This window comes from Strix uralensis, chromosome 2 (assembly GCF_047716275.1).
Source record: "Strix uralensis isolate ZFMK-TIS-50842 chromosome 2, bStrUra1, whole genome shotgun sequence".
In the NCBI taxonomy this organism is placed as follows: Eukaryota; Metazoa; Chordata; class Aves; order Strigiformes; family Strigidae; genus Strix; species Strix uralensis.
Window position 1 is genome coordinate 53,054,417 of NC_133973.1, and position 23,568 is coordinate 53,077,984.

The 23,568-nt window shown below is 40.0% G+C and overlaps 1 protein-coding gene across 2 annotated transcripts; it reads left to right on the plus strand.

Moving 5' to 3' along the window:
• The first annotated feature begins 767 nt into the window (after positions 1-767).
• CLTRN (collectrin, amino acid transport regulator) lies at positions 768-23,337 on the plus strand. 2 transcript variants are annotated; one of them, XM_074858731.1, is made up of 6 exons: positions 768-894; positions 1,259-1,317; positions 6,950-7,035; positions 13,846-13,962; positions 16,715-16,909; positions 20,960-23,337. In XM_074858731.1, exons 1-6 carry the CDS (start codon positions 828-830, stop codon positions 21,114-21,116), a joined length of 681 nt encoding a protein of 226 aa, XP_074714832.1. In that variant the 5' UTR covers positions 768-827; the 3' UTR covers positions 21,117-23,337. The 2 variants fall into 2 exon arrangements, with proteins under 2 accessions (XP_074714832.1, XP_074714834.1); XM_074858733.1 differs by lacking the exon at positions 1,259-1,317 and having other exon boundaries at positions 832-894.
• Positions 23,338-23,568: the final 231 nt, after the last annotated feature.

A 23,568-nucleotide genomic window follows, 5' to 3' on the forward strand; every position in this document is an offset into this window, starting at 1 on the left:
TCCTCCAACAGCAAGAAAGTATTTCTCCACCTTTAAAACTGTTCGTGCAAAGCAATGCCTTGGGTGTGGGGGTTTTTGTGTGGAACAAGGTGTTTGCTTTGCCAGGCTCAGACAAGCTCCTGAGCCAGGACGCGGGAATGGGACTGAGGCAAGGATGGGGGGGACATGGTACTGGGGCCACGATGGCCAGCCCTTCAGAAGTTCTGCGTTTGAAGGCAAATGAGGGGCAAATCCAGAGCCCTGTTTTTTGGGGCCAGGGCTTCTGTGTTCATCATGTATTTCTTTCGGAGGGGTGAAAAGGCTGCCCAATCTTTCTTTATCCTCAAGGGCCCTCTGTGGAGCCAGCCGGTTTCCCAGGGAAGCCAGGTGGCATCTTCTTTTGGGATCTGGTGGCAGCTGCACTTCAAATTCACCTGCAGTGGGTAACAGCACAGCATCCTGCCACTGCAGCCGCCAGCTGCTCTGGTGCGACATCCCTCAGATATCTTGTGTGCCTGTCTGACATCGCATCTGGGGGAGAAAAAAGGTTGGCCTGGGCACTGTGTGAAGTTTTGTATTATTCTAAAAAGAAAGAAGGAAAATTAAAAACTTGTTATAGGTTTGTTTTTTTTTTTTCTTCTTACTACAGAGAAAGGTAGTAAATAACTAACAGAAGACAGTTGTTTCTGGTGCCTGTTTTAGCTAAAATAATGGGAGTTAATTATTAAACCTTCTACTTGGTTGCTCGCTTGTGCTGCTGATGCTTTAATCCCGGGTCACAGAAAGTTTAAGAGTGCTTTACAGGGGAGACTCACTTCTTTTTGCCTCAACCTTTCCACACTGACAGGATGCTACGGGTTTTGCTGCTTACTCTCTCTGTAGTTGCCGTTGCTCATGCTGAGCTCTGCAAGCCAGGTAAGTTTTGGAGCTGATTTCCATCCTCCCCCAGGTAAATGTAGCTATGAGTTTCTGCCTACAAAGCTGACAGCTTCTCAGATTTTTATTTTAACTGGTTGTCTCCAGTTTGAAGATTGAAATGCTGAGCATTTACTTCTTTTATGAGTTTGCAAATTAAGTACAGAAGTTGATCTCACTTAAAGAGGTCATGGTAAACCTCACTGAGACTCTGTAGGCTACACCTTTTTTCATGCTAGTAACTTCTCCTAACCAGGTGATCTGTTAGAAGCTGCCATCTGTGAAATAATTAGAGAAGTAAATGATTTAAAATCCTATTTTGGCTGACTATCAATATATGTTTGCTTTTTTCTCTTTGTGTCAGATGCACAGAATGCTTTCAAAGTACGTCTTAGTATCAAAACAGCTTTGGGAGATAATGCAGTAAGTAAAGTATCTTCACATATTCTTCCTAACTGAATATCTGCCAAAACAGAAGTAATATATACTGTAAAATTTCTGAAAGCAGCACAAGCAATTTGTTCTGAAATGTTAATTGTAATAGATTGCTCAAGTCATGATCCAGGCATTTCTTGACATTTGACTTTAGCCTACTCCTTCAAATGGTGTCCTTTAAGAGAAGTATAAAGCTTGCCTTTTCGTAAAGATAATTTCCTGTCAAAGATTTTTCTTTTTCCTGGAAAACCTCTATTTTTATGCATAGAGGTGCTGCATAAATCTAAGTCTGTATTTTGGGAAAAGCACTTCTGCTTGAGAGTGCTAATTGTGAAGTCTTAAGCATGTCTGGGAAGAGAAGAGGAAAAGATTGTTAGGTCTTTATGAAATGGGACTTATGTCAGGCTTTCAGACAAGCATGATCTGTAGAGCAGATTCAGGACTGAAATGCTTTGGTTTAATTCAAGTCCTTAGGCTTAATGTGGAAGTACTGGTGTGAGCAATAAGGGTCTGTAATACATGAGAGTTTGGGACATTAGATGACCGAATGGTCCTTCCTGATCTAAGGTGCTATGAAATATGGCCAAGCCCAGTACTTCATTTGCAGCTTTGAATGCTTAGAGCAAATCTGCAGTGTGTTACAGGGCTCAGCACAAAATTAGATATGAAATGTCTTGGACAGTCATTTCTATTGGAAGTCTGGTGTCTGATTATGTTAGGAGCCCTGGAAAACAAAAAGCAGCAGGTTACATGTTATAACAGATTGGAGAGATGAGAGTCTCCCTATGACTGTAGAATCTGTTCTAAAATTACCCTGAAATATCAGGTAATTTAAACTAACATTAGCAGGGACCTAATTCTGCTGGTAACTTCATAAACCAGACAAATTGGGAAGAAATATTCAAGATACGTGCTAAAGTATTTGTCTGTGGAAATTCATATTGAAGTCAATTCTCTTGGGTGAGAGACTTTAATTAAACAGGAATGTGAGCCTGGTTTGTTTAAAAATATATTAAAAATAGTGTAATCCTATGGCTAAAAATATGTGAAAATCATTATTGAAGCTCCTCTTGATGATAATTGCTAATATTTTGATTTAATCTTGGTTCAAAATAGTGGCAAAGAATGAAAATTGCAGTTCTCAGTAATGCTCTTTCTTAGTGCTTTTTACTTCTCCAACTATAGTAAAGTAAGGCATTCTTGTTTGATCATTTGCATTTTTTTTATTTTTCATCCAGAAAGGGTATGATATAAATCATTAATCTTAAAGGCACTTTATAGTACAAGAAAAAAGTAATAACCAAGGAGTCTATTGTTTTTTGTAGATAGATAGTAGTTTATTTCATAGGACAAAGTGTGTGAAAGCCCTAAGAATGGGACAACGTAGAACAGCATTTTAGAACAACAACATGCTGAAAGTGGTATGATGCCATACGAAATTACCCACAAATAATGAACAATTTATTAAGTGCACAGGTAGTAGTTCCTTTTCATAGCCATTGCAATCTTCTCTGCAAATTGAAAACTTGAAACTGACTGAAATTGAAAACGAAACTACTATCAAACTGAAATTCATTTTGGTTAAAGAATTTGGGACACTTTTTTATTTATTTATTTAGCAAAGAAAAGCATAATACTGTCATTGTATCACAGTAGGACACAGCCAGCTTAGAATATCTTGATATGATGCTCTGCTACTGAATTCCATTTCATTAATTTTCAAGTCACTTCAAGCTAGATGATAACAGAAAACCCTGACACTGTGGTGGGCATTTTGCTCTAGGACTGGCAGGATAACTCCAACGTACGTTCAGGGACATAGAAAATAGTTTAGTGTAGTTTTTCACATGCTTTAGTGCATGCCATCCAATTTGTGTGAGGCTGACAGGACACCATTTTTTAATTTGTTCATAAGGTAGGCTGTACTTTGAGGTAGGGAGTGCTATTTAGTGTATTTATATAGTTCTTATCACAATGGAGCTGAAAAGAGCAGCTACGATACATTAAGTATTTAGCTGTTATCATTTGATTTGCAAATAATGAGTGTACTTGACAGAGACATTATTTGCTAACAGGTGGGAGGAAACATCATGTCTGCAAGCCTAAATGGAAGGAAGGTGATTTATGAGTCTCTCTGAGGATGGTGTTAACTTTATGAGTGGCTTCTGGAGTAGCTGCTAGTCACTAGTTGCTTCCTATTCATGGAGTTAGCAGAGTGCTAGAGAGTTAATTCAAAAGGGCCAAAGACAGCTAGGGAGTGAGCAGCAGTGATGTGCACTGGGTAGTCTGTGTAACTCGGTGTCACCACTCAATTTAACCATAAGAGTCAAAGAGCTGGCAGCTCAGGGACTGCAGCCAGGTGAAGTAGGAGGTGCACTTCCCTTCTAGCTAATGATTCCAGGCTGTTTCCAGGGTAGAGGATGAAGAGGAGAAAGGCTGACGTGGACCTGGTGTCTTGCCACCAAATGGGACCCAGAAGTGGGTTCATGTGCCTGTAGCCACACTGTTGTCTGAATGGCTGTCTAGTCAAAACACAGAACCATTCAGGAGGGAAGGGACCTTGGAAGGTCCATAGTCCCCTGCTGCTCAAAGCCAGGTCAACACTGAAATCAGATCAGGTTGCTCAGGGCAATGCTGTAATATTATAACTTCGTTTTACTAACTTAAATTTTTGTCTTTCTTACAGCACTACTATAGCATTTCACTGCATCAACAACCTACACTCATCATCTTTTACCCATTATTTCATCAATCTCCCCTTTCACTAACAGCCACTTAAGACTGGGTTTCACAGTCAGCTGTGCCTAATTCTGCTCCTCCTTAACATATAAAGGATAGTAAGTGCAACTGAGCCAAGGTGTCTGTGTTTGTTCCTTTGTAGAGCAAAGAAGATGGTAAATGTTAACAGTTCTGATACCATCGTGTAAGGTTTCATTGATAACAGAGTAATCTTATGTTAATAGTGTGTGGTTGCAAATGATATTTAATACATTTCCTCTATAGCAGCACAAATTGTGCATCAAAAGCTGTACTTCATAGGAACATAAGAACAGAAGCAACATCCTCAGTCATCAGTTGCAGTCCAGGCCTTTGCAATTGGAGGATAAGGGTGACACTGATAAAGCCCCATAGTAGAATGATTCAGGTTTCTTTGCACCTACCCCTCTGCCTGGAGAAAGCTGATGATTAGAAATTGGCTTCTGGCAATTCGTGCCCACTTGTCCTGAGTTCATACAGTTTATTAGCTTAAAAGTATTCTTGCCATACTTTTTCTCCTCGTTATGTTGCCTCCCCCCTGCATATTCCTGGATGCAGTCGTGTATAAAGGTTCTTGTTCATATGGAGCCCACAACCATCTCCATCTGCTCTACCTCCTATCTGATCACTGTTTTCTTGGGACTTCTTGCCCTTCTGCCCAGAAGGTTGTCTGCAGCATCTTCTCACTCAAGCAGGCCCCTGATTTCTGCTGAACTTTCTCTGCCGGACTCCTCCGCCATTTCTTGCAGCTTTCTGTTTATTCTGCCTTTTTAAAACTGCTTACTCTTTCAGCTGGGACTGGAGTTACTACAAATTATTTTCCCTGCTGTGAGATACCCTTTTTGTTACTCTGACTTAAAGAAGGCCCAGGCTACTACATTATTTATGAAAACTGAATACTGGATAGTGACGAATTGTTCATATATACATGTACTGCACTAAACATACATATCAAGTACATATACTTGGTAGTGCTGCATTGCATTTGTGTCCATGTGAGCATGAAATGGAGTGTGCTTCATCATTATCCATTTTCAAGACAACTGATTAAATTATCTTTACAGCTGGTTTAATCCACTGGATAACAAATGATTTTTTTTCTGTCCTTTTGGACCTGTTCTCAAAGACTGCAGATGGCATGTAGGAATTCAGTCAATAGTACCACACACAGAAAAAGGAAGATCTCCCCTTTTAGTGCTGCAAATCGTGCAAATTGTTTAAATACAGATGTCTTTAAAATGGCGATAAATAGTTTTATGGCTCTCATCTATATTAATTCCTCTACTGCATTATCTCTTTTTCTTTTAGTACTAGTTGCTGTCATTACTGTTATGTTTTCATCAGTGCAGTGGGATCAAAATACAGGCTTTTATAATTTCTTTTCAAAGAGTTTCTTTCGTTTTTTTTTTCAGTTTAAGTTCCCAGACTGGCATGCATTATCACAGTATGCTCTTACACCACCCTTCATTCACAAGGCAAGAGTGTTGAGTCAGAACCCAGATTCCCAGCACTGTATCTGGGTTTTAATGCAAGTTGTCTGTTGCTCAGCTTTGTTGTCTCTGTCCTACAGCATCCCAGAGAGCCCATTTCACCACTCATCATTTGCCTAGGGATGATAAATATGATCAGTATGACTCTCTGCCCTTGAAATGACTGCCTCCTTTCCCGCTTAGGTTCCCAGTCCACAGGATGTCAGAGCAAAATGAGGGCTCATGCCCAGAAGTTGGATTCCTTCTTTGTGCAGAGAGATTGCAGCTCCATGCATCCAAAATCAGAATTTAAAAATCAGAATTAAGATTTGGCATTTTCAATGCTGTTTATTTGACTGCTTTTTGATGTACATTGCTGGTTTCTGAATGTGTTATAAAGGCCCATGAAAAAGCAGGTCCAAGTTGTCAACAGGGTTGAGTATCCACACTGTTGGGTTTCTGGTTTGGATGATTGCAGATTTTTTTAATGTTGGAAGTTAAAGATTAGATTTGTGTTCTGATTGACTGAAGAAAGCTGCCTCTAACCTCCATTAATATAATTCTGAGAAACTATTAATCTCTGTAATCTGCTGAAAGGGGAAATTCAATTAGTATGTCTCAGTCATGGCTCTTGTTATAAAAATACAAGAGATGCAGTTCTTAGAGGTCATTAGAATTGCGTATGTGAATGAAAGCCCAGGGGAACCTAATGAAGCTATCTCAGAAAACAAAAATTATGGAAGAATGATTTTTCATCAAGATCACAGAGAACAGTTTTTGGAGCCTGTATTATACTTCTTATTGAAGTAATAAGGATGCTACTTTCTTTTGTCTCATGTGTGATGTAGTAATTTGTACTATAGTTGAGTCTGTCTTCTTGTTGCAAGGGTGGTGTGCAGCAATAAGGCCATAATCTCATTTTATTTCCTGGTGTCCTGAAATTGAACTTCCAGAGACTACCTCCAACATTAGCTTGTTTCTTAATTTTTGGGCAGAGCCAAATGGTCTTTGAGAGTGGATTTAAACCTTCTACATTAACAGGGTTTATCCAGAAAAAGAGGCAAGGCATGGGTGCAGCTCTGTGGGGAGAATTCTAGTAATATGCCTAGTCTTTGGTATGAGAAACTTTACATCTCCAGTTTGGTCAGCTTCAGAAACATTCAATTCATTCAGTTTTTGGAAAGATTCTTTGCACTTTATATTGTGCTTTATAACAGCTGTTAGAAAAAGTCCTTTGTGCACACTAAATAATGGGCAGGAATTTATTTTTGTAGCATTATCAGAGAATTTATTCATTTTCTTGATCAATAGCATTTCAAGTTCAGTGACTCTTTTCCCTCTTTGTACTGCCAGCACTGGTGCTGAAACTGATTGTTTTCCATCTTCCTTTACAGTATGCCTGGGATGCTAATGAAGAGTACCTCTTCAAAGCAATGGTGGCTTTTGCAATGAGAAGATATTCCAGCAAGAGCACAACTCAGTAAGCATCTACTCTGATTTGCCTTATACATATTAACAGTGCTGCATGTGGTGGCCCATTCTCTGCTGTACCGAACTGTAGAAATCCGTATATACAGCTTCTAACAACACACCATTCTGCTGTATTTCTTTGACACCCAGATATATATGTTAAACATCACACTCTCTCTGTCTTAAGCAATGTTCAATCTTTGGACCAGCATCCCTGCTGATGGGAAGTGACACAGCTGTGGATCTCAGTGGGGTTGTGCCAATTCACTCTAGCAGAATCTGGCAGTAAGACATAATACCTTCTGGAGACCATACTGGGAGGAGGCGAAGGAACACATTGGTGAAGTCAAGAACTGCAATACAGATCCTTGAATAAGCAGCTTTGGTGCACATTTTCTTAGAGCACAGCTTGAGCAGTATGCTGGAGATGAGCTGACTCAGAGAACTGGAAGGTGGATAGCTATGCTAGTGCTGTGTTCTGCTGGGGGTACCTATCCCTCATATTGCAGCGGTTGAGTTACCTAGCATCAAGAAGTTTCAGATGTTGCAGTTCAGACATAAATCATCCTTTAATTGGTTTGGGGATTACATATACCCTGAGGTACTGAATATTCTTCTCAGGCTTCTGATCCTTGCTACTTATGAAATTAGGTACCACATTAGACAGACCATTTACCAAGCTGTGTTTTCACTATGTTCTTATCTTTCTTAAATGAGAAACCTTGTAAGTGTGTTTCTATAGACCCATTATTTTTATTTGTTTTTCAATCTTAAAGGAAAGATTTATAGTTCTGGTAGGCTAATGAGGATAAGGTTCTCGGTTTACTTTAAAAAAACCCCCTGCTTCAGGCTGCCATTGCATCAGATGAATCATATTCCACGTTTGCAAAGATATTAGCTAACTTTAGTCACATGATGATTATGGTGCTGCTGAACTTTCTCTTAAATAGAAGGTGATTTCCCCCTCCATGTAACAGGAATGTTTGGTTCCTTGCTGTTTCATTTTTATTCCTCAGAAGTCGTCTTCTTTGAGCAAGAGAACCATTACACCAAGCTTAACAAAAACAGCCAAGTATGCTACTGCACACAATTAAAATGACACTTGAAAAAATGAGTTCAAGATACAAGCTAATTAAAAGTGATTATGCAGGGCTTTTTCTCAGGTTTTCAAATTAGCAGGGTTTTCATCCAGTATCTGATCCATAAAGATTTACTTTTGTATGCTTATTTTAGTCCCAGGTTCTTTTTTAAATTACTGTCTTCCTTCAAAGTCATGGTGCTTTCTCAAAGCAAAAAACTTGTGTCAGAAGCCAGTGATCTTTAACTTCTTTCATACTGGCTTGATTTTTTCCCATTCCTGCACAAATTTTCTATTAGTTGAGTCTGCGGAGAGCCATGGTGCTTGAAGAGGATGAAGTTTTAATGGAAGTTATCTCTATCCACTCTGGGAAATCACAGAATTTATGCTCACTTTATTCGGTTTCCTACCAAGACAATTATTCCTATGGACAAATATGACAATGTCACTGTTACTCCAGTTTGGAGGTGGAAGTGCATACATCAATAATTTCCTGCTACTATGTTTGTCAAAGGAGAAGTCAGTATAATATTTGGAAACAGCTAGGTGTGGGCATCTTTACCTCTTTTTAAGATGGTATAGGACTTCCTCATGAGGTATAACTTGTTGGGGTGTACCTTGGAGGTATAACTGATAACTTTTCTAGGACTTTTAGATACCTTTGGGGTCACGTGTAGACAGCACGTCAACCAAAGGACAGCTGTGCAGCTCTGAGATCTGGTACAACTTACTAGGCAACAGGCTGAGGAGTTTCCTGTCTGTAGATCTCTCCCAAATCCCAAGGGACCTCAGAGTCCCTTTTCAGTGATGGAGAGCTAGATGAACCTCCTAATACATGCCAAATAACCTGCCTGTTACATGGGAGTGGGAAAGCCGTGAAAGCCTCCATCCTGTTAAAAGTCCTGGAAATAATGCACTCCTTTCTCCGCTCTTGTGGCTGTCAGTTGGAAGGAAGTAGGTATAGAGGAAGGAGTGCAGTCCATCCCCTCTGCAGGGGGTATAGAGGTGTGGGAGCACTCAGCGTCTCAGAGGGTACAGCAGCATGCCGTGCACGCAGGAAAGGCACTCTTGCATAGCTGGTAAGGATAGTGGCAGGGGCTTGCAGTGTGGTGAAGAGGGAGGCAGAAGCAGGAGCTTGTGGCAAATAAATTAAACTATAGGAGCTCCTACAGATAAATGCCAACAGATTTTCTTTGGGAGCTGTAAAAGATCAGTGATCAATTATCCCATCATAAAAGAACAAACAAACTGTGACTGCATTTTGGTAGCGTCTAAATTTACCCAAATTTTGCATCTGGCTAATTAAAGATTTTTGTTAAAATAAAGACTTCTGAAAAATTCACCAGTATTTTGCATAACCAAATAGTGGTTCTGCCAGTGTATAAATTCTGCACAGGGCCATAATCAGGATGTGACAAACCTCTCCTTTAACATCCCATTAATTTCTAACACACCCACAGCCCTGCAGTAACTCACAGCCACAACTGACTCCCACATGAGACCAAATGCCATTAACTTCAGCAAGCTGAATCAGGCCCCCAAATAATTTGTCTGGTAGATCAGCATAACCATTGTTACAGTCTGTTCCATCATTTTTCAGATTCAAAGTCACCTTTTGTTAGGCTTCTGAAGCTGGATAAAAGCCAGCCTGTAGCGACAAGCATTTGATTGTGCTGCTGGACACAGCAGTTGATGCTGTTGTTGCTCTTGTGTAACCAGCGAGTGACCCAATGCAGAATGGACAGGATTGCACATTATATCTTGAGTTCTCTACAGTTAATTTCTAAACTAAAATTTAATAAATCATGGAGCTGTGTTTAATGTTTGAAAGGCTTATCAAATTTTCAAGTTTGTGTGAAGCAGAAGAAAGACAATCCATCAAATTACTCAGTATTATTAATAGAGATAAAATAAATACTTCTTTTTCAGTGGAGAAATAAACCCCCTTTATTTCCTGCTCTATATATGGCCTTTCAATTCATTCTCAATACATACATTCATGAACTACGAAAGGCAACCTTTGATCTCTCAGTGTTAAAAAATTATTGTCCGTAGTCTGTGTTTGTAACCCTGGTTTCTCTAATCTGTCACTCATTTGAAATAATACGCATCTCTTTTGGGCCTAAGACTAGTTAATCTTTAGAGCAGAAAGAATGTAATCACATTTACTTCCATTCAAGTAGCAGAATCTACTTTTGGTACATCTTCCCCCCATTTGTAGATTTTAAAAAGCTGCAGTTTTCATCATGAAGTGACTAGAAAAAATTTCATCAACATTATCCATCTTCCTAAGACAGGCTATTTTGATACTAAAAATATTGTGACCATTTAGAACAACAAAATAAACTTCTAGAGTTAAAGCTGTTACATCCAGGTGATCCCATGGCTGAAGTTCACAAAAAGGAAGAAAATAAGGGTCCTTTGAAGGAGCAGCTGCACAGCACTGTGTTGGAAGAGGCCTGATGCTTTTGAGAGAGCTGGAGATAGGTGCTTGGGACTTGTGAACTGTGGTTCTCCCACAAGCTACTGGCCACTGTAGGCACCCTTTGAGTCTCTGGCAGCTCTTTCTTACCCCTAAACAATCCTTTCAATCCCCATCAGGAACAATGACGGTGTTTCAGGCCAAGGAACCATCCTGCACTCTACTCGTTGGTGTTCACTTGCATATATTAAAGGAAATGCAGTTTTGGACTTTTGCCATGGTGCCGTAAGGCAGAACCAGGATCCTGTCATTTTGATGATCACGGTCTCCTATAATCTCCATGACAAAAGCCTATCATCTGCTAAGGAAATAAAAAGATGTCCACATATATGTTTACAAATGCACTTAATTAGCATAGTGCATGGAGAAGTCAGGTTTCTCAAATCTAAACAGTGTAAAGGCATAGTTTTGTAAAGCTTCTGCATGCTGGGAATCAAACCAGTGTGCCAATAGCGCGGGGGAAAAACAAAAGGCGTACTGGCTGCAAAGAAATTACCACATTGGTGCTTGTTGAACCAGTCTGTTTTGGTGTTAACTCAATCCCCTTTGAACTTCTCATAAGCGGTACTATTCTCTTTGGAGCCTGAAAGGATTTACAGCATTCAGATTCCGCTGATGAAAAAGTGGCAGTGGTGAAGCCTGGTTTTGCATGCTTATAATCAAGAAAGGATTTTAGATACAACTAGGAGCAGAAAGGAGGCAAAGTTTACATATCCTAGTGTAAGCCTTGCTGCCCAATTGATTCAGTGCTGTTTGTTCTAGAGAGAGAGATGCTGCCCCTAATGATGACCGACTGCCCCATCTCATGTTGAAAGCCTTGGCATTGTAGGGAAGACCCCAGGTTGAAGAGTCTGAGTCTCTGCATGAGAATGAGAAAGTCAGGGTGTTTTGCCAGTCTTTACCAAACTGATCTTTCTCTTTGGGGATCAAACTTTCCTCACTCACTTTGTTTCAGGGACATCTGTAGGACAACACAGATTTTCTGCCTGGACTAGTTTTTGATTGCACCACAGAAATTCCAGCTTTAAGAACTGCAGTAACATGAAGCTTTAGGTCCTACTGCTATAAATTTTCCTGATGGAAAACTTCCTCTGCAGATACAATTTTAGATATTCTGTGAAGTCAGCAAGAGTGTCAGCCACCAGCCAAAAGTAGACTCTTTTTTTTTTCCCCCTTCTGTAAATTTTGTGCTTTGCTTTTGTTTTGGAGGGAATAAATCTGCTTTCATCTTCTAACTGTTGCCAGCAAAATGATGTGAACATCTTTTCAAATTCCAGACAATGGCTTTCCTCTTTTATCCATAAAAATTCTCTGTATTTGCAAAATTGACATTGTCGCAGAGGTAAAAGTGGGTATTTCACCTCTGCAAAATCATTGCTTTCCATTTTATTGCCTATCTCTATGGAATATATACCTTTTCTGTAAAGCAAAAGGTTGCACTATGCAAGGCACCCAAAAGACCACCCAAAAAAGCTTTCAGCAGCAAGTCAAATATTTATGTAAAATGTCCGTAATGAACTATTGTGATCAAGCCAATGCCTGTCCTGCCTTAAAAGCGAACTTGTTCTTTTCTGGATGGAGACTACACATTCATCAGCAATTTTGGCTCCTTTATATACCTTCCTACCTCGTGCTTCCTGCTCCTCAGGCCACTGCAGAGGTCATTTAATTATATTTGTAATTACCCAGTAGATGGCACTACACAGCAGAGCTCTGTGGCAGGGGAGCTTGCTTGCAGCCGGAGCTTTGTCACCCTGAGAAGGAGCACAGCTGGAAAGGCAATGTTAAAACTTGCATTTTGATGATGGACAGGCCAAGCCTTGAAACCAATTATAGTAGTTAGTAATGGGGCGTTACAGACATCACTGCAGCTAATTAAAAGAGGGGCTGCATTCTTCTTCACTGGCTCACTGCAGGGTGTCCTTCTCCAGAAGAGTAGGTAGTATCTGGAGACTGATCATCCCAAGCAGGGTCTGTCAGGACAGGGTGGCTGTGTTGTGCTTGTGGCCAGGCAGACATTGTGCAAAGGTGAGCCAAGTCCAGGCTGCTCTCTGGAAGTAAAAATGATCCTAATTCTTGGTCCTGGACTTTCAGAATATCTGCTCGCTGCTTGGACATGGCCAGTAAATCTGATTCCTGAGCCAAATTCTTTGAGGTTATTTATTAATGATAGAAAACTAAGTATTTTTTCCCATTTTTATCTCTCTAGCTATCTGTCATTGAATTCATAAAGGCTTTGACTGTCCTTTTGTGATACATACTATGTTTCTTGCCATGCTGTAATAAATGCCACCTTCTACAATTCCTGTGTATTACACAAATTTGACTGGTTTGTTTCTTAGTTGTGTGAATAAACTAGGAACAGATAGAAGAACATAGGGACACTTATCTATCCTCAGTCACTATTATGATACTATGCATTAGCCTTCACTTCTTTAGTTTAAATACTCAGGATGATGTCATTCCATGAGGTTTTTCTAATGATAGCGCCACCATTTACTAGTATTAGTGGTAGAAAACAAATTTGTAAGAATTGGAAAAAAGGCATTTAAAAGACATTTTGCACATTTTTTACATAGTATGTGTGCCTGTGCCCTTCCACTATTAACTTCACATAAAGCTCAGCAATCTTCTTTTAAAACAGATAAGATAAATATTTGTCATAGCATAAGCTAAAGACATAGGCCAGTGCCAGTAGACTGTCTAAATTTAGCCTGTTGCCTCCACTCTGTGCCTGACTCTGTGAGCAAAGATGTCAAAAAGAATAAGATCAATTTTATTGCTTTTTCCACCAACAAAGGTATCCTGTAGAAGGACTGCACTCACTTGAAAGTCATGTGGGGAATCCCCCATGCCTGGTCCCAGTGGTATTTATTAGCTGTCAAAACCAAAATTCTTAGTTCACCGATGCATTTGCCCTATTATATTGCCTTTGTCACAGCCCTGATGATTAAGATGCAAATATGTTTTTTTCCATTTGGTTATGGTAAATATATGTCCAAGACCATGCAAGTTTGTAATAGATTCAGAAATTCATTTGAAGACTCAAGTTTGGTCTCAAGAAGCTTAATTTTTTTTATCATATTGGGAAATGGGAAATGCTGTGAGTGATATTTCTTCCTTGAGCATTAACTGTTAACTTTTTTAAAAGTAAGAATTTTTCCCCCTTTAGATGAAAACAATAATTTAAGAAAATCTAAAATGTTTCAGTAATTCCTTCCATACTTCTTAATGATGCTTTTTGTTTTAACTATGTGCAGAATTTCCAATGTGCTTCTCTGCAATGTGACGGATCGGGTGTCATTTTGGTTTGTGGTCACAGATTCTTCCAAAAATGTGACAACTGTTCCTGGAAGTGAGGTAGAGGCAGCCATCAGGTACAGTCACTGCTTCTGCAACCTTTTCTTCCTTGCTGACTGAGGATGCTTTCTCTCTCTTGGCCTTGTATGAATGAGCACTCTGCCTCTTTAAGGATGAGCTAATCCAAGTAGGTAAAAAAACAAGGGGTCACTACTCTTTCGTGTGTGTGAGATTCGAGGATCTTTAACAGTCCCACAGAATGCAAAGCATGCGAGCCTTGCAATTATAACTTTGCAAGGAGTCTCTCTTGATCCTGGAGCCTCAGAAGAAACCTAGTCCCTTTCCAGAGCCCTACCTGTAATTTGCTGTCCAGTGCATGGCACATACACTGCTCTCATCCAGCTGCTACATTTCCCAGTGAGAGCCTTCTCCCTCAAATGATGGAATTGCACACTTTCTGAGTGGGATTTATATCATTTGACTTTCATTGCATGCCACATGCTCATCTACACCTGGACTAATGACCATAGGCTCCCTTTTGGTGTTTCTCAAGTACAGTTCATCTGACTTAATTTAGAAGTCATCTTTCACATGAGAAGAGCTCATGTGAACTCTTCACAAGCAGAGCTGGCTCTGTCCCAGCTTGGCTTAAACAATCTCATACTCACATTCTTTTCATACCAGCTCTTTCTAGAATGCCAGTCAATATCATAGCTGAGCATTGCTTGTACAAAGTACCATGTGGTACAAATCGGTCTGCTTTTTACTAAATATCACATTCTGTAGCCAATAAAAGCAAGAGTGTGGAGCTGAAGAGGGAAAAAGAAAAAATGGGTAATCTGACTTCAATGGTCTACCAAACCTGCATAAGGGGTTTATAGAGATGACTCCCACAACATAACTCACATACATTTCTCAAGCACGGAGTGGAAAACAGACCTCTTTGTTTTTAGGCATTCTGTACTTTGTCTTGAAAATTCATGTTATCTCTATGGAGATGTAATGCCTAATTCCTGATGAATGAGTATGCGTTCTTTTGGAAAGATTAACTTTTAAGCTTATGAGCAGATTAAACTATTTCCTACAGAGACACCAAACAATAGCTTCATAGCATTAGTGGAGGAAGCAGATTATTTATTCACTGAAGCTCTCTGTAAGAATGCTGGAATGCAGGGTTTTTGCATTTCTGTTATTCTTTGATAAATTCAGTAGCATAAGCTGATTTATTTAAGTCTTTTATGTGCCCTGTTTGCCACAGAAATTAGATGCTATTATAGTATGTTTGTTTTTTAACTGTCATCTGTCACCTGATAAAGAATACAGTATTATTGAAAAGTTTTAATTCCTACCTAATTTAGAAACAAGAAATAAAACGGTCTATAAAACTACAGTACTTTATTCAATTGCTTCTGACTGCAGGCTTCTATACTAAACCATTATTCTAATTCTTCATACTACAGTAGCACATAAGAGCACTCACTACCCATGGACCAGAATTTTATTGCGTGAGACTCTCTGCAAAGTAAGACTAGAGAGGAAGGCAAACCTTCTCAGAGCTCTGTATGATACCCAAGATCTTGCATAAATATACACAAGGTATATTTATGCATATACAAACACAAAATACACCTTTAGTTGCCTGCATGTGTTTCAGCACATAATTCTGTAACTCCAGCCATTAGATGAGGGTAAACAATGCTTATTTCAGCTGTTCACAATGATCCTTTCATATTAGTAAGGATGAAAATCTTTTCTAAATCAAAGACAGCTTATTGTACGAGTCTTATAATATGCCATGGCTTTCAGTCCTCTCCAGGAATGCTAGCTTTCCATTAAGGCTAAGAACTTCCTTCCTCTTTAAGGAATAGTCAAGCATTATGATTTCCAAGAACAGAAGTTTGCAAAATCTTGCCTGTATTTCCCATATATTTGTTCTTAGGAAATACTTGCTCTATGGTAGATAAATTGAGTTGAATACAAGAAAAAGCTGCTGTAAATCATATGACTGCAATCAAAAAGAATCTCTCAAGACCAATATATGTAATACATTTTCTAAAAAACTTCTAACATTTTGAAAAAGCTAATGAAAGATACTGCTAAAGCCTCATAAAGCTGCTTAGATTCAGATCCAGAAATACTTGCAAATGCTTAGAAGTAGTGAATGTGGGTGGAGATTTCCATTAAAGGGTAGCAGTTGTACTAATATGAAAAAGCATATTTCTCAGACTTACAGTTTGTCCCAATGGAAAAAATGTGCAAAGTACAAATCCCTTTAGCTGCATCCTTCAGGGAAGAAGGGCATAGGTTGGCAATAGGGGTGGATTCTTCTGGACCAAATTGTATCCTGTGCTTCATGGACCTAAGAAAATCTACAGCAGCAAGAGCAGATGTACTGGCCCATAACATGCAGGATGGTTCAGTTTTAGGAACCAAGAGGCATGGATAAGTAAATCCTCTGAGCATTACAGGGTAGATCTGCCACTCCCATGCTAATCTTGAATGCTGCATGAACAAGACAACAGAGATGCCCTTACACATTACAACCTGCTATGTCTTCAGCACATGGTCCAAACCAGAAATAAATAATAACACTCTACTTCACGTCTCATCTATATTTCCCAATTTTTCAGATAAATGCCTACGAAAGTCTGGTGTTCAAAACCTTGTAAGTGTGTGGGTCTGTGTAATCCTACCAACATCATGCTGCATCAAATTCAGCCCTGCCAGACTTGCAGCACATGCATGAAAATTCCGTTTTTTTCCTTTCATCTTTTTAACTTATAAAATACCTTTCTAAAGAGTTGTGATGTTCTTTGTGTTTTTATGAAGGCTGAACCGGAACAGAATCAACAGTGCCTTCCTACTGAGTGACAAAACACTGCAGTTCCTGAAGATAACCTCAACCTTATCACCTCCTGTTGAACCCTCCACGCCTGTCTGGCTTATTGTATTTGGTGTTGTTCTTTGTCTCATTGTGGCTGGAATTGTTTTCCTCGTTGTTGCAGGGATTCAGCAACGCAAGAAGTAAGCAGCTTAGCTTTTCTTCTGTTTTAACTGAATACTGGCAAGTTAAGTCAGCTGGGCTGGTTTTGCTTTCCAGATCAGAGAAGTTATAGCTGTACCCCCCTTCCCTCCGTAGGTAAAGATAACCCATGTGTCCTTTTCCAAGGAAAGGGGTTAAATTTTTTAACTATGAAGTATAGATGCCTTAGTAATGTTGGGGTGTAATGAGGAAACAGGGAGTATAAGAATACAATCCTGGAGGCCACCTAACTAGAGATGATAGCTTTACAAAGACATTTGCTGTCATTCTTCTCAAGGTTTAGTGTGCCACAGGTGAGCTTCCTCTCACAGACTTCCCAAACAGTTACCAAGATGGAGAAGGCTGGCAGTAACTGTGTCCCTTCCAGGGCAGTACTGTCAAAAGCTGTCAGGGCTAAAAAAAAATTTGCTGCTGCAGTTTGAGAAGCCTCAGCAGAGGACACAATAATGATTAATGTATGGCTGAAGAGGACCTGCTCAACCGAATGCTGCATGGTCTCACCTACCATTCATGACCTCATGAGTCCAATGTACCCAGCCCTTCACAGGTTCATGACCAGATCTCCCCATGAACCTATGTGTTTGCTGTTTGGCAGTAGGGTAGAAGAGAGATACTCTCTTTTCCTCTCAGTTTCTGCCCTGTGGTGGCAGTGGTGAAAAAGAGAAGACTATTCATGCTTCCCTAGTGTGAGCATGTTGGAGCAAGACAGAGTAGGTGTTTTGGTCCTGCCATCTCTGTTGGCTCAGAGTTGGCCATAAGGAATAGAAATTTTTCAGCTGAGCTGCGATTCTGCCATAGAAGTTCAGCTTCTGCCATGCTTTAGGCTGCCACGGAGGTTAGATTAACACCAAATTATGGATTCAGCAAGAGAGTTGTACAAGAACAGCAGAACTGAAAAAAGCTAAATTTCTGCTGACAACTAGATAATGTTAAAAATTTTGATTGTATGGTGGACTGCATCCACCAATATATCAGAACAAGGGATTCATATATGAAAAGTGTTGTATTGCAGAGACTTTTCCTTTCTGCCTCCTTATCACCTTGAACAATGTTAAAAGACCTCAGAAAACCAGCACTTACTGCGAAGGATAAGTGCTTCTCATAGAGAACCCTTAGTAGCGTAGTCAGAATCCCTTCAGTTATATTTTACATTCAGAAGAGTGGCACAAATTTGCAAAACCCCTTTCTGTTTTCAAAAAACTAAATTCAACAAACAATAGATGAGCGATGCTGTTAGGGAAAGAGTCTGGGCAGGTACTTGGGATCTGTGGATAATTTAAGCCCTGTCACAACCTTCCATGTGGTATGGGCTGAGTTATTTCATCCCCTGAACCTAGTCAACCTCTTCTGTAAAACTGGAGAATAATGTCCCTTCCTGAAGCCCATACCTGCCTTCTGTGTAGTATCATGGCTCTGTGTGTCTGTGTAGTGCCTAACTTCAAGGGGGTCTTTGAAGATTTCAAATAAGTGTAATATGAATAAATTATACTAAATAGCTGTGATTTTTCTAGATAAAATAATAATTTGTGCTTCATATCATGCTGAAAGACAGCATCTCCCCCCCTCTATTTTTAAAATAATTCAGCTGAGCTTGAGCAGTTCCCCTCAATGTGGTGTAAACTACATGTTCTTATCATCATGCTACCAGTAATATGGCTTGTTGCTGCCCACCTACAGTCACTTGGCATCCTCTCTGTCTCATGCTCTTGTCCTTTTAGTTGTTTTGCTCCTTTTCACTTCTTCCTCCGTTTCTCTGCTCTGCCTTTGTGTATAACCTTTCCTTAGAGCAGATTTATCTGTGACTGAACTCTAACTCTCCTTTCACATCAATGGCATCTGCAGGCAGGGGTCGGAGAGTGAGAGAGATGGTAAACCAAGGATACATTTCTTCCATCTACTGTTGCAAAGACTAGAGAGGTAAAAGGAATGGTCTGGTCTATTTGGCTTCTTGAAAGAAGAGCCAGATATCGGAGAAGAGAATTTTGAAAGTGCTCATCTCTCTTTCAGGCACTGAAGTATGTGACCAGGTTGTCAAAGACTTCAGCATGTTCAGTAATGAGTTTTCTTGGAAACCTGTGCAGGGCTGACATAATGGCAGCTCTGTTGCCTAGCAAGCTGGGTTGGAAATCTGGCCACAAGAACAGTGTTGACTTTTCATAAATCTGGCATTTTGTCTTTATAGGCCTTTAAAGTACCAGTTAAATATCTCAGTTCAAATAAGCCCAAAAGCACGTGTTCCACTCCGTTCATACTCAGGGTGGTAGGGAAGCACATGATTAGCCTATAATGGAGTTTTATTAATGACTTAGATTCATGCGTCATTTCTTGAACTGAAAGATTTTCTTAATTAGGTCTTCACTGTGCATCACTGCCAACATGTAAAATTCGAAGCCACAGCTTGAAGGGCTTCATGTGACTGTAGCCCCTGACTCTACAGTGAGCTGGATCAGACACTCTGTCTCCCAGCCTTATGTTTGCTCTCCTGTCATTGCAGCAACAGGACGTCTCCCTCTCCGATAATAGATTTGGCACATACCCAGGGCAGGACCATCGTCTACTGGCTATGCTGAACTAGACTGACGTCTACCCCTACCCCCCAAAATCCCATCTGCAGCAGAGGCCATAAACATTTGCCTTGGGAAGAGTGAAAACAGAGCAAGCACACACAGGTTTCCCTCTATTACTCTCCCAGAATCTAATTTGCAACTGGGGGACTTCCTAAGCTGGATTTGGTCTCCGTGTATTGTGTGGTAACCCACAGTATTTTCTCTTCCATTAACTTGTTGAGTCTCCCCTTGGACTCACAGAAATTTTTAGCTTCTCTGAATTCCTATGGCAATGAGTTCCACACATCTACTTCTCTCATTTCTTTTGAACCTGCTTCGTAGTATCTTCTTTTATGTTCTGCCCCCACATTTTTTGTACTAAAGAACACTCCTTTTATTACTGTAAGAGCAGATACAGCAGCCAGAGGTCAGAGGTTTCCACTACTACCCCCACGTTTACTTTTAGCAAGTCTGTAATGCCAAGAATCTCCCAAAGGCCAATACAGTTTTATTATTGTTAATATCACTGTTATTAGCAGTTACACTGAGTCAGGTTGTTATGATTGTCCTGAGTCAGATTGTTACAGTACATGTTGCAGGATAGGAAGAAGCAGTGGCACTGACCTTTGAGTTTCTTATCCTCTGAAACCGCTGATGCTGCAGGCTGTAAAGTGCAGCAGGTTTTTCGACTATGAACTAGTAGATCGCAAGGTCACAATAAATCTGGAATTAAAGGAACATCGTGACATGTTGACTGATATTTCTGTATTACATCTTCTCATGGCTGAATTTTTAGATAATTTTATTCAGCAACTATTTTAATATGCTTTTGGTGAGAACTGGAGCCTGGAAAAGTGAAAGCCTTGCAGTTGTTTGATCTAGAAAACAAAAGTATAAAATACTGGTTAGGAAGGTGGCTATTAATGAATTTTGAACTAAAAATGCAGATTTGCAGCATTAAGAGTACCTAACTCCTGGAGAAGATCATCAAGGAGTGTGAGGGCACTTAAGTTTCCACGATCTGTTTCTAAAAAGTACGTTTTAATTTGTCCACATCATGGGGTGAAATCTATGACTTACATAACAGGGTCAGACTCGATGTTTAGTGGAGTCCTTTCTGATGTAAAGCAAAAACAGATTTAGAGATTTTTTCCATTTTTGTTTTGCACCAGCTTTTCTTTCTGCACCCTCCAGTCATTTTACAGAATAAGGAGGTGAAGTAATATTTATAGCATACTTACAACATGTTTACTCTAGGTTTTCTGATTCCTAATCCTGACCTCAAACCACTAAACCAGGGCTTCCAAGCTGTGAGCCTCCCACCTTCCATGGTATATTTACAATGGCAAAGAGGTGCACCAGGTTATGCCTTTCAGAACATAATCTACAATAAACTTCTGATTAAATGTAGTTTTCTGTCTGTGGAATTGTGGTGGAGTGCTGCAGGTCAACAGAATAAGATTATTTTCTCTTTCTTGTTTTTAGAAGGAACAAAGAGTCAACAGAGAGAGAAAATTTAGAAGAGAAAGGCGAAGTGACAGTAACAGTAGAAAATGGGATTCCTTGCGAAGCACTGGATTTAAAAGCAGGCCACATTAATGGAGTCTTTGCAGCAGATGATGAACGGTTCACGTCCTTATGAAATGCTGCCATTGCTATCTGGTGTTTTTTTGAAAGACTCCTGTGCCTACCTTATCTCGTCACTACTCCTGAATGTCAAACATGAAGACAAGAAAAATATCCTTTCACTTAATTTTCCTCGAGGGACCCTTCTGCTGATAACACATACACTCAAACCTCCATTACAAAGCTTTTTTTCATGAGCAAAGAAAATTAGAAGACCTCAAATGAGATCCATTAAAGATTTCTGGAAGATGTGCAGCAGAACAGTGTTGAAACCTGCCTTGTGTCAGGCATTTAATTTTTAATGATTATTTAAATATGTCCATGGCTTGTTTTTCCCTAATATAAATATGAAACTGCATTATTCCCGAATGTCACAGGGGAGATCATCTATCATTATCAATTTTTGCTGGGCTTTCTTTCAAGCCGTATACAAAAGTTTCTCTGTAAAATGACTTCTGTTTGCTGATATGCAGTATGCCTTTGGATGGAATAGTGATCAGTGCATGAAAGTTTTCATTTGTCGAGATAAAAAAAAAAGCAAGCTTTCACAGCCTCCATAAGAGCAGGTTAAAAAGTGTCTGGGTCATCTATAGCTTTGGGGCTGGCAAAGATCTGGTTCTAAAAGTATTTTTCACTTAACAGTCAAAGTCACAGATTACATGACCTGGAATTTAAAAGTTGCAAAAGTTTGAAATTCGTTGAAATTAAAAGTTGCAGTAAAGGGCAGATTTTCCGAAGGTGCAGCCTGTGGTTAGTGGCCCAGCTCTCATTAAATCTATGAGGGCATTTTGCAGCTCTTTGAAAAATCTTCCTTACATTTTTTAATAATAAACCTAGAGTAGGTTTCCAAGACATAGCCAACCTGGGGTCAGATGAACATTCATGTGACAGCTGGATAGCTTTTGAAGAGATTCAGTGCTTGAAACACCAGCTGCTGGGCTTGGTGCACCTGACCCAGATGAGAACGTGTAGGTCGTGGCAAGTGGGCAGAGACCATTCAGACCTGTGTTTCCTATTTGTGTGGCTGGGAGTTGAGGGCATCAGATGGTGCCAGACCCTAAACTGCACTGCTAGATTACTTTGAAGTCAGGCATACATACAAACTATGCTATCTGTGCCCTAGTTTCATTCCCATTTAAATCAGTGATAAAATTCTGACTGATTTCAGAAGAACCGGGCCCCAGTAAAGGGGAGTTGTATGTATGGGTAACTGTACACAGAGAATGGAAGTGTGTTGAAGCAAAATATGGTATCTGCAGTCACCAAACAGCTGCCCACGTCACCGGAGGCAGGATTTTACCATTAGCCATCTTGTTTCCAGTGTCATGTTTGGAGGCAATATTAGAAAACCCATTTCCTTATTAGGGTTATTCCATCAAACTCCTCACCAACAGGAACAGGGTAAAACAGGGTAAAAGCTGCTTGTAAAGGACCATCCAGTGTCCTGAAGGGTACAAAGGTATCTTGTCTCCCAGGGTACAAGTCCTTCAGCATTTTGGCTGTATAGAGCACCTTTGGCTGTCCATTTGAGTTGGCACTGGCTCTTGGGTATGAGGAATGAGGGGGAGAAGAGGAAGCAGCGGCATGAAGGGAGGAAGCTGAGCCGGGGAAGCTCGAGGCTAGGAGAGGTGGTGAGAGGAGGGATAAATGCAAAATAAAACTGGAACCCACTGATCATTTGCCTCACGTGGTCTCATCTGTCACGGTTGTCTTTGATGCCCTGGTGGTGGGTCCCTCTGGTCAAGGACTGTGTCTTCTCTGTGTCCCAGAGGGTGTGTTGCTCCATTCTGGAAAAGAATTAATGAAGTCAGTTATTAGTGATAATATCTCAGTGCTTCAAAACTGCCATCCACAACGTGGAGATGTATTTCTCACAGGAATGTCAAAGATTAAGCTTGCCAGTGTTTAAGATCATTTGGAGGGAAGATAGAGTACAGTGTTATTATTACTTCCTCAGTCATTGCTCCAAGGTCTTCCACTCAGGCAGAGTTTTATTGAGGTAATTCAGATCCCATCATTTCTAAACTTTCACACTTTTCACATTCTTTGTATGACAGATAGCTAAACTGCAGTGTGACCACAATGGATTGCTGTAACTGCAGCACCTCTGCAAGAGCCCGTGAAAGATTTTGGTGAGAATAGCTTGGTGGTGCAAGAGCAACCTCGAGCTACCAAATAAGAATTACTGTATTGTAGTATATGATAACTGAAATAAAATTCACTTGATATGAAAAAGGGCCAAGCATATCTGACCATACTTTTCAAGACCTGAGTGAAGGTTCAATTCAGTCTATGGCACTGGCCAGCGATTTGAAAATAGATTGAAAGCCTCTGAACAAAACATTATGTGATGTGGGCTGACTCTGGTGGTAAGTATTTAATCAGTGACATCCTCCCAGCTCACCTTTTAGCCGCATAATTACTTTACAGCAGTTTGGTGTAATTTTCTGCTAATGATGATATGGGAT